The 15,150-nt window shown below is 48.8% G+C and overlaps 1 protein-coding gene across 1 annotated transcript in view; it reads right to left on the reverse strand.

Moving 5' to 3' along the window:
• LOC144173177 (uncharacterized) overlaps positions 1-15,150 on the reverse strand; it is a 172,976-nt gene that overhangs the window by 15,978 nt on the left and 141,848 nt on the right. Inside the window, exons 2-4 of the mRNA XM_077701688.1 lie at positions 7,527-7,691; positions 3,741-4,798; positions 2,654-3,049 (exon numbers count right to left, since the gene is read on the reverse strand). Coding sequence (XP_077557814.1) covers positions 2,654-3,049; positions 3,741-4,766 — 1,422 coding nt within the window. The 5' untranslated portion in view covers positions 4,767-4,798; positions 7,527-7,691. The remainder of the gene's footprint in view (positions 1-2,653; positions 3,050-3,740; positions 4,799-7,526; positions 7,692-15,150) is intronic.

Genomic DNA, 15,150 nt, shown 5'->3' on the forward strand with positions numbered 1-15,150 from the left:
TGAACGGCACTTAGCTCAGAGCTTACATTATTAACTGAAACAAATTGAGAGCGATTTTTTAGAAAGCATTCGAGCCATGTTAGAAGCCTGGGATCTACATTAAGTTCATTTAATTTGTGCAACAGTAAGTTGTGACAGACTTTATCAAAAGCTTTGGAAAAATCTATAAATATGCAGTCAGCAGAGCTAGATTGATCAAGAATGACGTTTAATTTGTGTGTAAATGCTACAAGCTGGGTTTCACACGAGAATGTTTTCCTAAAGCCATGTTGGTGACGCGTAAAAAATGAGTTAGACTCCAGGAAACTTGCAAGGTTAGAGAACAAAATGTGCTCAAATATTTTACATGGAATACTAGTAAGTGAGATGGGTCTATAGTTTAATGGGGAATGCTTGTCACCCGACTTGTGAAATGGTACAATTTTGCCAATCTTCCATTCGATTGGTAATATGCCTTCGTGAAGCGACTGTTGAAAAATTTTAGCAAGAATAATGGATGAGTAGGAGCAGGTACCTTTAAGGAACTTCGTGGTAATCAGGTCGTGGTAATCAGGTCGCAATCAGGTCGCAACTTCACTTCGTTACCTCAAAGACCCTGCTGTGGGGAGGTATTATACAAGGGGCGGGCTACAGATAAGGGTTACATGTACAGGTCTTCAGACAGAACAGTGCGTCGTGATGCTCTCCGGAAAGATTGAGGGACACGTGATGGCTGCAACGTCAGGGGGAAGGTCGTTTAAGTTCACTGCTGTACGAGCAAAAAATTAGGTAGCAAACGTGGTGGAATGATGGTGGAATGGTGGAATACTACCTTGTGGGTGGGCAATTTATTAGGAATTTGGTAGTGTAGTGCGTGTCGGTGGAATGATGTAGATTGTTTATTGAGGGAGCCGCGGAAGAACTTGTGTAGCAAAAAGATGCTGGTTATGCGGCGACGTACGGAAAGATTTGCAAGACCAGTTTCGCTTTTTAGTAATGATATGCTTGCGTCGTATTAATACGAAGAATGAATGAACCGAATGGCACGGTTTTGTACGGATTCTAATTCGTCGATTAAGTGTACCTCGTGCGGACACCAGACGTTTGCGGCATATTCTAGTTTGGATCTAATTAAAGACTTGTACGCGAGCAGTTTTATGTCATCGGGAGCGTGACGCACCTTTTAAGAAGCCTAGAAATCGATTCGCTGATGATATTATGCTCTCGATATGTTGGCACCATGAAAGATCATTGGATAAGGTGAGACCTAGGTATTTGTGTGACTGAACCTTTTCGAACGTAGATTTACCGATTACGTGCGAGAAATGCAAGACATTACACTTGCGTTGAAAAGCAGAGAGTTTGCATTTTGTTGGTTTAAGCTTAAATCGCACCAGGTCGCACCATCTCTGCACACGGTTCAGGTCGGGTATATCGTCCCGCTCGAAACCATATATGGGGTTGGTCAGAAGGAGGTCTTGCCCTTTAAGGTATCACGTTATTCTGTTGAGCACTCTGTGGTCGGGGTAGGTTTTACAATCAGGGCGTGATGAATATTGAACGGGAGTATTATTAACTTGATTGGTTTAGAAGGTGTAGGTATGTGTTAGGTTAGGTTAGGCTAGGTTAGGCCCAATTTCATAGCTCTGATCAAACGCATCACAGGCTCCGTCCTGCCCTGTTTCACAGTATTTTCTTATCTTGTATGGGTTATCTGTTTAAAGCACGCAATAGCTATCTGTTGAAATTGTTATCTTATCAAGTGGAACATAATTTGGCGAGTCCCGCCAGGTTTTTATTCATTTTTATTCAGGTTTAATTCCATAGCATTTAGGGGCTCACCGAGCAATAAAAGGCTTCTCAAATTTTTATTCATGCGGAAGCTACATACGCAGGTAAATCAGAATTGTCCCCCTTTACAAATCCGCATCATAAAATCTTGCATGACCCACTTCTAATGTGGTTTTCTTGTTTTTAAATACACTCGTACCAACATTTTACAATTTGACATTAATCCAATGCAGCCAAACGGCTTCAAAGGAAAGCTTTATAGCTTCCTCAGAAACTTCGCAGTTGAAAAAAAATTCGTTCTGGTCCAGGATTCCAACCGGGACCACCCCTTAACTGGAGCAGTCGCTCTACCAACTGAGCCAACCAGGAGGCTAGTCATTTGTAGATCGAGAACGAATTGATCGGCAACTCGAAGTGAAGGACCGGTGTTAATCGACCAGATTTAGGGCAAACTTACTCCATCTTGGGGGTTTCCCCTATATCTGCTCGCCAGCATTTTACAAGTGCGTAAATACCTGAACATATTTTTTCTCGTGTCCCGCGTCAACGTATGGTGGTCTTCCCAATTGTTTGCTACAAATAATTATGGTGCACACAACGGAAGATACTTAAGTGTTCATTAGGTGACTAAAGGAAAAATTATAGTAAAGACACAACGCAGTGGCCGCTTTTCTGGTGAAGGCGAATAACAAAAACACCCCTGTATCGAGATATCGGCGCGCGTTAGAAAACAGCACGTGGTCAAACTTAAACCGGAGCCATCCACTACGGCGCGCTAAACCCCCAAAATTTGATTACCACACGCATTCTGAATGATGCATCTGTGTAGTGACTCCCTACCAGGCCGTCTGGGAATGTGCTGAAGAACAGAAACGTGCCTTACTCGAACAACAGCCTGGCTGCCGGTGGCCGGACACTGGAACTGGCTTGTGGCTTGGCTGCTGAGTACGTAAGCTCCGCCACCAGGCCCAGTGCTGGCGGGCCTACCCGGGGCGTCTACCATGGACATGCCGGACGGCTTGGAGGGAACGGAACGCGTGACTTCGTAGATGACTCGCTCCGTCGATGTCACCACGTCATCCGTCAGGGGCGGTGGCTGCAGGACCTGATGCACTTCCCTCAGCCTCTGCGCGACTAGCGCGTTCCTTCCCCCAGCGTCCAGGGGAGGGCTCGCAGTTGCCATGGCCCCGAAACGGAAGGCTGCGGGGTCAGGCTGAGGCGCCTGCCAGGCGGGAACGGCGACGTCGTCGTAGAACTGCTGGTTGTTTGCCCACTCCACCTAAAACGGACGCGCATGAAAGCCCCAGGTTTCGTTAACCAAGGCAAGATCCCGAATGGGCTATGCTAGCCGAAAAAAAATAGCGTCAAAAACACCTGACGTATTGAATTAACATATCGCAGTATCAGAAGCGTTAGTTTCTTGAACAACTAACGCAGTCGAAATTGAAGGAACCTGTTAAAAGTCTCCTATTTTCAATCGACTTGAACTAAACCTTTAGTTGAACGTGTACTCAGAAATTTGCTATTTTGTTCTAATAGAGTACGGACTTGCTGAAATGGTTGTATTTAAATTTTTGTTTCCAGTTATTGTTTACTCATTGCCTCACCATTGTAAACAGCTTCGTAAAAAATTGTAATCTTGACCTCTCGCATGATCGCGTACCAATGCGTCTTTTTGTATTTTCATTGTTCTTTTTTCCTTTGTACATGCATTGTTTTGCCGCAACCGTCTGCTGCTAATAAAGGTGACATTTCCACCACCAGGCAACTGGTTTTGCTTGTTTGTAGTGTTTACAGAAGAAGAAGAAGAAGAAGAAGAAGAAGAAGAAGAAGAAGAAGAAAAGAAAGAGAAAAAGAAGAAGAAGAAGAAGAAGGAAAAGAAGAAAAAGGAAAAGAAGAAGAAGAAGAAGAAGAAGAATGAATGCTGTGGGGGGGTGGTCAGCTGCCCCAATGCAGGGACGCTCACATACCTGCTGCTGCTGCGACGCAGCGTCGCGGTAGCTTTGTTCCCATTGCTGTGCCTGGCCCTGGCTCTGGGGAACCCATCTCTGATCGGCGACTGGGTACTGGCGGCCGAACATTTGGATCTCGATGTAGCTGTGGCTGCCCTCGTCGTCAGTGTCTTCGCCGAAGTAATTGTCCGTGAACACGGGGCCTCGCGATGTCAAAGTCCTAACCATGGCCTTCGACGACGATGGCTCGCTACTTTTACAAACGACTTTAGACGAGGTCTTTTTCTTCGGTTGGTCCGTGCCACTCGGTTCGTCCTCGGATTTTTCGGTCGTATCCGTCTTAGACGTCTTGCTCTTTACCGTCGACGAGGCACTCTTCAGTGAAGACTTGTCGCTGGACTTTTCGGCCTCGTCGGGCTTCTTGGCGCCTTCCTTTTGTACCGCTTCCAACGGGCTCAAGGGCCCAAGCCCAGCGGGAAGGTCCGTAGGGCTGAGATCAGCGAGTGGCTTCTGCCCGCTCGGTTCTTTTTTCTGCTCCTTCTCCATTTCCCAAAGTTTGTACATTCCGCCCGATCGTGCTGGTATGGGAGGCGAGGCGAAGTCTAACGGTTCTTCTTTGCCAGCTTTATCTTTCCCGTCCTTGCCCTTTTCGTCTTTCTTAAAGTCATCCTTACTTCCCGTCTCCTTGCTGGGTTTCTCGCCCTTGTCTTTATCCTTGTCTTTGCCCTTGTTTTTGTCCTTGTCTTTGTCCTTTCCCTTGTCTTTGTCCTTTCCCTTGTCTTTTTCCTTGTCTTTGCCCTTCTCTTTGTCCTTTCCTTTGTCTTTAGCCTTGCCTTTGTCCTTTTCCTTGTCATTGCCCTTTCCCTTGTCTTTCTCTTTGCCCTTACTTCCACCGCTTCCGGACTTGCTGCTCTTTTTGCTCCCACCTTTGCCGCCTCCCTTGTCCTTGCCACCTTTCTTATCGTCTTTTTTGCCTTTGTCAGGCTTCTTGTCGGCCTTCTTGCCCTTCGCTTTTTTGTCGTCTTCTTCCACTTCCTCGGGCATTTCGATAAATTCCCCCTTCGATCTAGGAGACCCTGGTTCATAATAAGTCGGAGCATTAGTCAAGTTACTGCTTGAATAACTCAATACTACGCCATTAAGGAAGTTCTTTGCGTGTTCTATTCATTTCTGACGATTTAACTGTATGGACTAAAAGCTATTTTATGTCAGGCTACAGTAGAGTCATACCTTGTGCGAACCTGGCACTTCAAAAAGAAACCCACATTTTCTTTAATTTTCCGAAGACATTAACAGGATCGATTACCGATCGATCACTCAAGATCCATCACCGGTCGGAGAATAGCACAGGGGTAAATAATTTGTCTTGAGGGTTCTCTCAGGTTCCCACTATTGTGCTGGATGTTGTTTTAAGTTTCACATCAGTTCTCTTTATTATTCTTTAGTCTGTCCCTGAGCACAGTATTTCTCTTTTCTTTGGGGAGATCACTTTTCTGATTTGCATTTACGCAATATAATTATTAGGCATGCGTCCCGCCTCCCCTTAAGGGTCAATCGCCCATGTGATGTGGCATAATTCCCCGCCCACTGTGTAGTTCGCTCCACGTAAGTTGAACCATGTGCTTCGTAGAATCCTGGTTTCATTTTTAGGTGCGGAGTAACCTAGGACCGCACAATGTACGTCCACGTCCATGCACATAGTATTTACAATTGCAAAAAATCACACAGGCACCGGCAGAATTCGAGCCTGTGTCTGGTAGACCAGACAGACTTAGTGCCATTCGTCTTGCCCATTGGGCTACGACCGTGGGTTAGTACCCGAGAGTCAAAAAGCGTACTGCGTCACCTGTAATAGTGCGGTGTACCTTATCACCTCCCAATGTCCGTCCGCGTCCACCCGTGCGCACGCCACCATCAAGTGAAAATCAAGCGAAATTCGATTTGAGCCATGAGTTGAAATTTCATTTAGGGAATAATCAAGGTGCACCTCACGGCTCAAATCGAATGACGGTCGGTCTGCAAATAGGATGTCACTCGGGGCGCAACTTGGATTTCATTTCGAGTCACTGTACTCCGCACTCTGGCCATCATCCGCGGTGTGCAGATGCTGACATTTTTTTTATTCATGTTTTGCCTTTGACAACACACTTTGTTTCCGATCAAAGTAGCTAGCTTCGCAAGAACTCTTACTTTTCATCCAAATTTTATAAACAATGTAATTTCTAACCGAAGAATAGTGGATTAATTGCTCAAACACGTAATGGTGCTGTTCAAAAACGGTACATTTTTTTTGGGGGGGGGAAGAGGGGAGACACCAAGATACTAGATGAAACACCTAAGATACGCCCTACACTCTTAGCCCCCTCCCCACAAAGCCTGGTACTATTGTCACGTCCTTGCTACGTCAAAAATGTGGCCCGGCAGTGGCACTAATTTTGGTCACAAGAACCGCAAGTGCGGCACATTCCGCAAAAAACGTGGCTAGTCAATTTAGCAATCAATGTCAACGCTTTGTATACCGCTTCGCAAGCTCATGTTCTTTACTCGCGCAATAAGCGAAGGCTGTCTATCATCCGAGTAATTTGGTAGAAGCTCAACGAAAGATGGTGAAAAAGGTGGCTAGCCGTGGAAGTTGGTACATATTCATGGTATAAATTCGGCGCAATGGACATGAAACAAAGGCGGACAAACAGACGAACGTTTATTTCGAAAGGAAGTGTTGTTAGGCAACTCGGAGCCCTCCCGCCTGGCTTCGCACTGCCAGGAGTGTGGCTGCCAGCCTCTACCTCGTGACACGAAGGTGCTGTGACGCCATGGATCACAAAGATACTGAGAAGTCGTAGAGGCCTTTCACATCACCACTAGGAAGGATACGTGTGTTAGTAAGCCTTCCTTTACGCTCAGGGCAGCAGAAATTGGTTTCGTGCAAAAGTCATTACTTACGGCCATAGAAACCCCCATGAGCTGCCCGTGAGATCATGCTCTTATCTGTTAAAAATTATTATCGATGTTTCTTTGTTTTTCTTCTAGTCTATCTCATGCTACTAGAACGTACAGTGTGTCGTGCGAACGAAAAATCAATGGAGACCGTGGGTCCCTTTTGCGATGAAAAAAATTGTGTGGAGCGCAGGATTTCCCCAGAGAACTCCTGCTGGAGCCAGCGCCACCTATAACTTTTTAAATAAAACTAAACAGTTATTTGACGTGTTTTATAGACATTGATGGCATGAAATAAACAAAAGGCTATTTAGAGCAATAATAAAGGAGTAATTTAACAAACAGAGCTTCTGAAACCAAGTGGTAAGCAGCGGCCGCCAGGAGCGCTGCTTATAACAGGAGTTCCTCAGCAAAAATCTTCATCGCAAAAGGCCAACCCCTAATCGGCCCCGAACGACACACTTCTTTCTTATAGTAGACTGTGCCCATGCGCAGAGTGCGGTTCGCTGAATGCATGAATAGCCTTAATGAATAATTTTTAGTTGAGTGTCAGCGCCCGTCCTGTTTGTCGTCCTTTGTGTCTTGTTCATTGCGATGAATTTCTAGTACGGTCAGATTATGAGGCGCACTGTTGGTGTGCGTTACGGCGAACTTCGCAGTGACGATTCGGGGCCGCGCAGGTTGCTATTCCTCCGTATCGAGCGACGGTTTGCCCTCGATTTTGCAGGTCAACTAATTCATTGTGTAGCGTTAGATCCAGGAAACTCGATGGCGCCCTGTACTGCGGGCTGCGAGCGCCAGCTGGCAGTGGGGCTTAGGCACTACCAACTTCCAGCCAATCGCAAGGATGCGGTCGAAGGAGCTCACCTCTTTGGAATCTGGCGACCGACTCCCGGACTACGCAATGGAGTGGCTCTTCAACCCCGGCCGACGGAGGTTCTGCCCACTGTCATGAGACGTCGCACGCTGGTCCACCGGGAAATTTTCTCGGACCCTTGCCGAGCAGCGGAGGCTGCTTGGTTCTGTCCAGGCCTGGGCTCGAGGAATGAGCACGCGGGGGGGGGGGGGGTAATCACGCTCATGGCCACTTAGGGGGATTGCCCCTGAAAATGCAGGACCACTTCATTCTTTGAAGGTAGATGAGCAACGGAGCTTTTTAAAGCGGAGTTTTAGTGTTCTCACTGGTGGCGTCTGCAAAGCGAAAACGCCGGAGTGAAAGAAAAATTCCCCCGCATTTCCCCGAAGGGGAGTATGAGGAAGTGCGAAGCACGGGGTGATGCTATGAGGGGGAGTTTGTTAAAGTTTGGTGTCATTTTGCCCGTTAGTTACATTAACACCCCCTCGTGATTACGTTCGGCTTAACACGCCTCGTTTGTCCCTCTGCGGAAATCTCGGTGAATTAACGTGTATGTTCGAGAGGAGGAGCGCACCGCACCGCAGCGCACCGCAGCTGCGAAGCGCCGACCGGAGTGAAGGGAGAGGAGGCGCAGTCACGTGAGAGAATGCAGAACTAGCGGGTTTGTAGTATCACGTGTACACCACGCAGTTATCAAGCCGCTATAACGCCGCTGAGTCGCCAACGCACGCCGCTGACGACGTAGTTTGAATGCGTTAAAGATATAAGGCGCGTTACTAACACTGATATCAACGTCGCGTCCGTGGCTTAGTCGGTAGAGCGTCGCGCTGCGGCCGCAAAGTCCGCAGACCGAAACCTAGCGCCGGATGCTGTTTTTTTTTATATAGTGTAGTGGCCTGGCTGGCGCGCCGAGAGAGGGTGTTGCGAGCTGGAGAGTAGTAAAGGGGCTTTAGGAGAGTAGGCGAGGGGGGAGAGGAGGCGCTATGCGAGCGCGACGATTCAGGCTCGCTTAAGAAGTGCATTCGCACTTATTCCTGGCCAATCTCCCACGTGGGTATGTGCCATGTCAGCGGCCAGGCAGCGCGCGCCCATCTCCCGCCGTTGCTAAGGAAGACGAAAAGCGCGCGCACCCACAGCTGTTGCTATGCGGACGGCGGAAGGTTCGGGGTCGCTTATAAAGTGCATCGCACTTAAAAAAATTTGCCGTGTATCTGGTCCTTTCGTTGCAAATGTCGACAAAAGACGATAGTCTTTGTCGACATTTGCCAAGTAAATGCCTATGCTTTCCCGCTCACCTGTCATGTTGTCCCTATTGCGTCGCCCCCCCCCCCCCCCAACCCCAACGTAGACACGCTAAAGGTTTGTTCAAGTCAATTTAAATTTACCGCGTTCCATTGCTACAGGCCGGGTTTTCGATGCCGGCGCTGCAGTACGGCGGATACGCGTGTGAATCGATGCGCCCTGCTTTCACGTTTATAGAACCACGTTGCCATACTCCACGCGCATTCCAAGCGGGACGTGAGGCCTATCGAGTGGAACCTCTCGTTGCTGCTGCCGTTGCTGTTGCCTCGAATGCCGCCGGGAGCGCGGGCAACATCAGGCGACGCTTTTCTGCGGTAGATGTAGAATATCACTTGCTATCGCAACGACCAAGCATCCAGAATATTTTAATAAAGGAACACTGCAAATATCACTTATGTATTGATGTTCTGCCTTACGTTTGCGTAATGTCTTGATCTTGTTCAACCATGTTGACAAGTATGAAATGGACACCGGGCTTAGACGTTTAGATTTGGCTGTGACAGTATATAAGACTACTGCGGTGATTGTGTTTCACTTTTGCCGTGTGGCTAAATCGAGTCACGGACAGACAGACAGACAGACAGCCAGACAGACAGACAGACAGACAGACAGACAGACAGACAGACAGACAGACAGACAGACAGACAGACCAAAATTTCTGGGTTTAAGTAGCCAATGAAAAAATCGTGTTTAAAAACGCTTCCCCTGACCTTAATCGAACCTGGGTCCCTCGCGGTATGGAGCCAGCGTCTATCCGATGCCCCCTATCGACATTTTTTTTCTTTATTGGGCTCCATATCGACATGGTCGAGGCGGTTTGGAAAACAGACGAAAACCAAAGAATACGTCGCGAGAAGGCTTTGCATTCAACCACCGTCGTCGTTTGACAGAGGGGTGCATGTTGTGGGTTGTTGGTTGGCCACAGAGTCCCGCTCAAACCTGGCCGTCGCGACGGGGGAGCCCTCAGCGGGATTGTAGCCACGTGTACGTCTCGCCTTTTCCGGAGCGCGCTGTTGAGCGTGCGGACGGACCCTGCACTTATGCTTGGCGTCCGCGGCCCGATCGTCGTCGGTGGTCTCGTTCCGCAACGCTCGCAGCCATTGTCGCCTATTTGTTTTACAAGTCGGTTTGGCCTTCGCCCCTGCTTGTCCACTCAGGACATTCCCCTCCAAATCAAAGAGGCCGCCTCAGCTGCGCCCATCCCAGCGCCATTATCATATGAGACGTTCAAGGGGCCTTCGATACTGTCACAAACGAGGCAATTATCACCAGGCTCCAACAGTCCTAGTGCGCGAGAAACAACATACAACCATGTCAAGACATTCACCTCGCACATTACAGCCGAAATTCACATCGGCCCGCAAAGATCCCACGTTATAATGATACCGGCCAATGGCACTCCACAAGGATCCATTGCATCGCCGCTACTATTTAACATTGCCTTGTCTGACCCACCTCCCTTCCTCCAAGCAATACCCAACTCGTCACACGCTTTGTATGCGGATGAACTTATCACATCATCTGATCACATGGATTTTCTGGGCAGCAGCAAGACGCCCTACAAACAGCCGTCGACACAACAACAATCTGTCTTCAAAAGTGTGGCCCCCCCCTGCAGTCCAGCCAAGTCTAACCTCATCCTACTACGTGCCCGCACGCGCAGCCGCCCCAGCCACCCCAAGCCCCCGTTTTTGAAATCCACATCAGTGGCACTGATCGCCCAAGTCGAAACCCTGCACATTCTTGGAGTGCCCTACCACCATGGTGGATCGAGTGCTGCCTTTGTGGCCACCCCACACGAAACGGTTTCCCAGCTGACCCATCTCATCGAGCGTATATGCACCCTGTCGTCCTGTCCTCCTGTCGTCCTGTCGTCCTGTCGTCTTTCTCTCCTAGTGTCCCCGTTTTTTACGCTGTTTCGTCAAGATGATACATAACCAGTACCAACTCGCCCAAATGTTGATCCTTCTGCAGTATATGCACCCACCTCCCCGGCCTCAATGGAAGGGACACCTTTCAACTCGTCTAAGCAATGCCTATCAGTCGCCCAACATACGCTACAGACAACGAGTCACTACATACGCAAGAGTGCAATAAACTCTGCACCATTGTACGACAAGCCACTAAGACAGCCCTGGGACTACTATCATTCACCCGTATAGTGCACCTGCACAATCTAGGCATCCACAATGGACGTCCACAGTATAGGCATCATCTGCCAGACCTACTCGAAGCACGCCACCAAAGTCACGTCCTCCATCTCACCCTACCACAAGACGATATGTCCTTCAACGCCTAGGATACAGAAACCGTCCCACCTCGATCTCCGCAGCTTCTGCCACCAGAGTAGGGGACCTTAATGAGGGCTACCCATCCCCGAGTACAACCACCCTGCACACTGCGAAGGACGCCGAGCACACCTCACCAAGCTCGTCCTCCGACGATGCGGAACCGCACCGCGACATGTTGCACCGACGGCGCTACTACCGAAGCCACACAGCACATGCCGTCACAGTAATCGACTCAACCGAGCAACGTATTCACAAACCAAGTCTCGTAGGGGACCGCGCCTGCTTGGGGCACGTTTGACAGGCCAAACATACCTAAAGCAGGTGAAAAGCATGCTAAATGAAATATGAACAAGCGAAACCGAGCTAAAACGGGGCCGAAAGATGATAGCGCCCAGTTTTATTTAAAAAGCAAGTTTTATCGGTAGGATCTTCAGACTGGTGTAGATGGGAAGCGTCGATGGGTTGTAAGGGCTGAATGTAATTAGGCGAACTGCTTGGTTTTGTAAATGATGGAGGCATGAAAAATAAGTAGAATATGTGTTTTCCCTAGACTATGAGCAGTAATTAAAATGGCTGTGAACAAATGCATAGTATAGAGATATCAGGATATGTTTCTGAAAATAGCTTCGAGATCTAATTAGTGCGCGTATACCAAAACCATTTTTTGTCAGTGGTTTCACGTGGAGATTACATTTCAGATGAATGTCTAGAAGAACTCCGAGGAATGTTACTGTGCTTGACCCAGGAATGGCGGTGCGCTCAAAGCAAAGGCTGTGAACTCAAGCTGGATGCCTATTAGAGGTGTTAAATAATAAATATTTAGTTTTTGTGGGGTTTATCTGGAGTGTGTTTTTATTACATCATGCTGCAATATTTTATTACATCATGCTGCAAATTGCGGCTATGACGCAACGTGGCGCGGCTATGACGCAACACAATCCAACACAATCCACTTTTTTCCAATCGAATCCAAATCCAATCCAAATCCAATCCAATCCAATATACTATAATCCAATCCAATCCAAGCCAAGCCAAGCCAAGCCAAGCCAATCCAATCGAATCCAATCCGATGCCCCTCGCTATCGGAGAGGAGAGGGGGTGAGCGGCGGAGAGCGCAGCTCGCGCAGCGAGGAGAATGGGGGAGGTGTGTGTACGGATAACAACGCCGTAAGAAGGGACAAGGCGACTGAATGAGATGCAGTCGCATCTAAAATATGTTAATTTTTTCAGACTTCAGGCTTTTTTTCTCCTCAAATGTTACTGCAAACTTTGTATGTCTTCATTGATTTGATTTATCTGTACGGAACCATGAAGTATCTTTGCTTTAATTTCCTTCAATGTGCCTATGTAAATTTGTTCTTTTAGTTAAGCTTTTTTAGTTAAGTTGATGTGTATCAGAGTTCACACTCCTTATATTATCTGTTATGCCTTGTATCGGCTGCTTGCTCTTTTTATGCTTTTTCATGTATCCCCCTCGCTCAATGCCCTCGGACCTATGAGGTATTTTAAATAAGTAAATAAATAAATAAAAATAGAGTTGGCGAAGTGCACAGCAGTGTTCTATGTGCACTGTGCCAATAATTACTTAAAACTTACTCCAGCTCAAACATAATGCGTATAAATATGATAAATTGAGTGAACACCTTTGAAAAACCGATCCTGTGAAGAAAAGAAAGAAAAGAAAAGTCCTGAATACTTGATATTTCTTGCGATTTCTGACATCTTTAACTTCTGCACAGAAGTCGGCGGCTGTGACTCGACAAGAATGGCAAGCGAAAATCTTTTTAGATGCGAAGGCATCTAATTCACCCGCTCTGTCCCTGCATCCGGCGTCGGCGTCGTCGTCGTTGGCGTCCGCCCCTCCGCCATTCTCCTCGCCGCGCGAGCTGCGCTCTCCGCCGCTCACCCCCTCTCCTCTCCGATAGCGAACTCTCTCGCGAGGGGCATTGGATTGGATTCGATTGGATTGTCTTGGCTTGGCTTGGCTTGGCTTGGATTGGGTTGGATTAAAGTGAATTGTGTTGGATTGTGTTGGATTGTGTTGCGCCATAGCCGCGGCAGGCGTGCTGGCGCCGGCGCGTCCCCTCACCGTTATGCGCGCTATAAAACGCTGTGCCTGCGCCGCTCCGCTCCATCGTTCCAGCGCCGTTCCTCCGCAGTCCAACACTGCAACGTAAACCCCCTATGCGTCGCATCTACACAGGGGTTCCCGCGAGGGGAGGTGGGAGTTTTTTTCACCGATGCTGAAGAGTACGTGCGGACGTGCGTAGGTAGCCATTGCCTGCAGGGTGCACGACGCCGTGCTTATAGCATTAGTCAACATGAAATAAAATCTCTGAGTTCCATTCGACAGCGTTTATTGCTCTTTAGAACAATTGAAAGTATGCATCCGTGCACACACCCATTGTGCCGATAGAAAACGTACGCGACTAACGCTTACAAAAATATCCTTCGGGTTCCTGCCACCTTTCTTACAGATTTTTTGTAAAGGATGATACGCCAAGTACCCATACGGCATCCGTCTTTCCCCTTCCATACTTTAACCACTAGTACCTCTTCCTAGTGAAGCATTTTTAACCGCAGAGCTGTTTAATCTCTGGGTCGCGCCGTCCTTGAACAGTCCGTACGCACGTGAGCGCGCGTCTGGTTAGGTGCGCCCGGCGTCGTACAGGCTTGCTCGTATGCTTGTGCCACTCGAGGGGCTCGCAAAAAGAAAAGAAAAAAATTAGCAGTCGCTTAGCTTGGCTATGCCAGGATATACGTAGCGTGAGCTAAGGTTCAGCTGGTTATTATTAGGTTTCCTGGTTGTCTAGGATTAGTTGATTATCATGCTTACTGCTGCTAAAACGATTTCCAATCCAGTCCACTTCAATGCAATCCAGTCCGGTCCAGTCCAGTCACTGCTCCTCGCGCATGCGCAGCACGGCTCTCCAGGAGCCACGTGAAACGGCTATCAAGCGGCTCCGGCACAGTGTCAGACTTGGCTACTGCGCAACGGAGGCGCACAGCTGTGCACGCGCCGGCGCCAGTGCATCTCCCGCGGCTATGACGTCACTCCTCTGGAATGCGCAGACCGGCGAATGTGCAGACCCAATTCTCTACACACCCGTACTCCAATTGGATTGTATTTCAATCCAACATATTCCAATTTAATTCAAGCCATACTGATCTTATCCAAACTAATCCAATGCTCCTGGCGCTTGCGCAGAACGGCCCTTCAGGATCCACGCGAAACTGCTCAAACTCGGCCAGTGTAGCTTACGCTATAGGATACCGATCGTCCGTGATCGTGCGCCTCGTGACGAGCACCTGGCGTCGTCCAACGTCACCTTTCGAGAATACCCTGCCCAGCTGTCATGGCGTGATGCAGTTCACGCCGAGTTCGCGAAGCCGGTTGCCGCCGGTTCTAGCGTGTGCTAACACGGTCCGCTTTGGGAGAGGTGTGAAAACCTGTGGGCAAAACGGTCTCAACTTGCCAGTCATGGAGACCTTCCAGCGGCAAGTTTGGAAATCAATGTGAGGTTGCAACAGCCGGGTTTCCGGCGAAGGAAGATGGGCCGCGAGCTCTGCTGTTTCTCCAGCCTGGCGCCATAGTAAAAGCTGCGCCTTTTCTTTGTTTTTTTTTGTTTTTTTGCTGCGTGAGTGATAGATGGGGCATGCCGGCAAATTTTTCGCATAGCTCCTAAGAGCCGCGTCTATCTGCCAACACAACGAGCGATAGAAGAGCGCAGAACAACAGAACTACAGGTGTGACGTTCGGTCGTTGCCACCAGTACCACCGTTCGTACCATTCCACGTGTATACAACGTCGTCCTTCGCGGGGACGAGCCCAAGCCGACCTAGAAGCACCTGCAACGCTGGTGGAGGCGTCACGCACGCGCGGGGAGCGAACAATGAGCGGCCGGACCTGCTTTGTTCCCAACGCGCCATCGCTTCGCTCCAGTCAACCCGGGAATGGTATAAAGAAGGCGTCCAGACAAGCCCCCGGGGTCCCCTTCTCCACCCGACACCAAGCCATTCCGCCGGAGGAGGCCACCGTAGG

The sequence above is a fragment of the Haemaphysalis longicornis genome, unplaced genomic scaffold (assembly GCF_048455015.1).
Source record: "Haemaphysalis longicornis isolate Haplotype H1 unplaced genomic scaffold, Haemaphysalis longicornis Haplotype H1 scaffold_3, whole genome shotgun sequence".
Lineage (NCBI taxonomy): Eukaryota > Metazoa > Arthropoda > Arachnida > Ixodida > Ixodidae > Haemaphysalis > Haemaphysalis longicornis.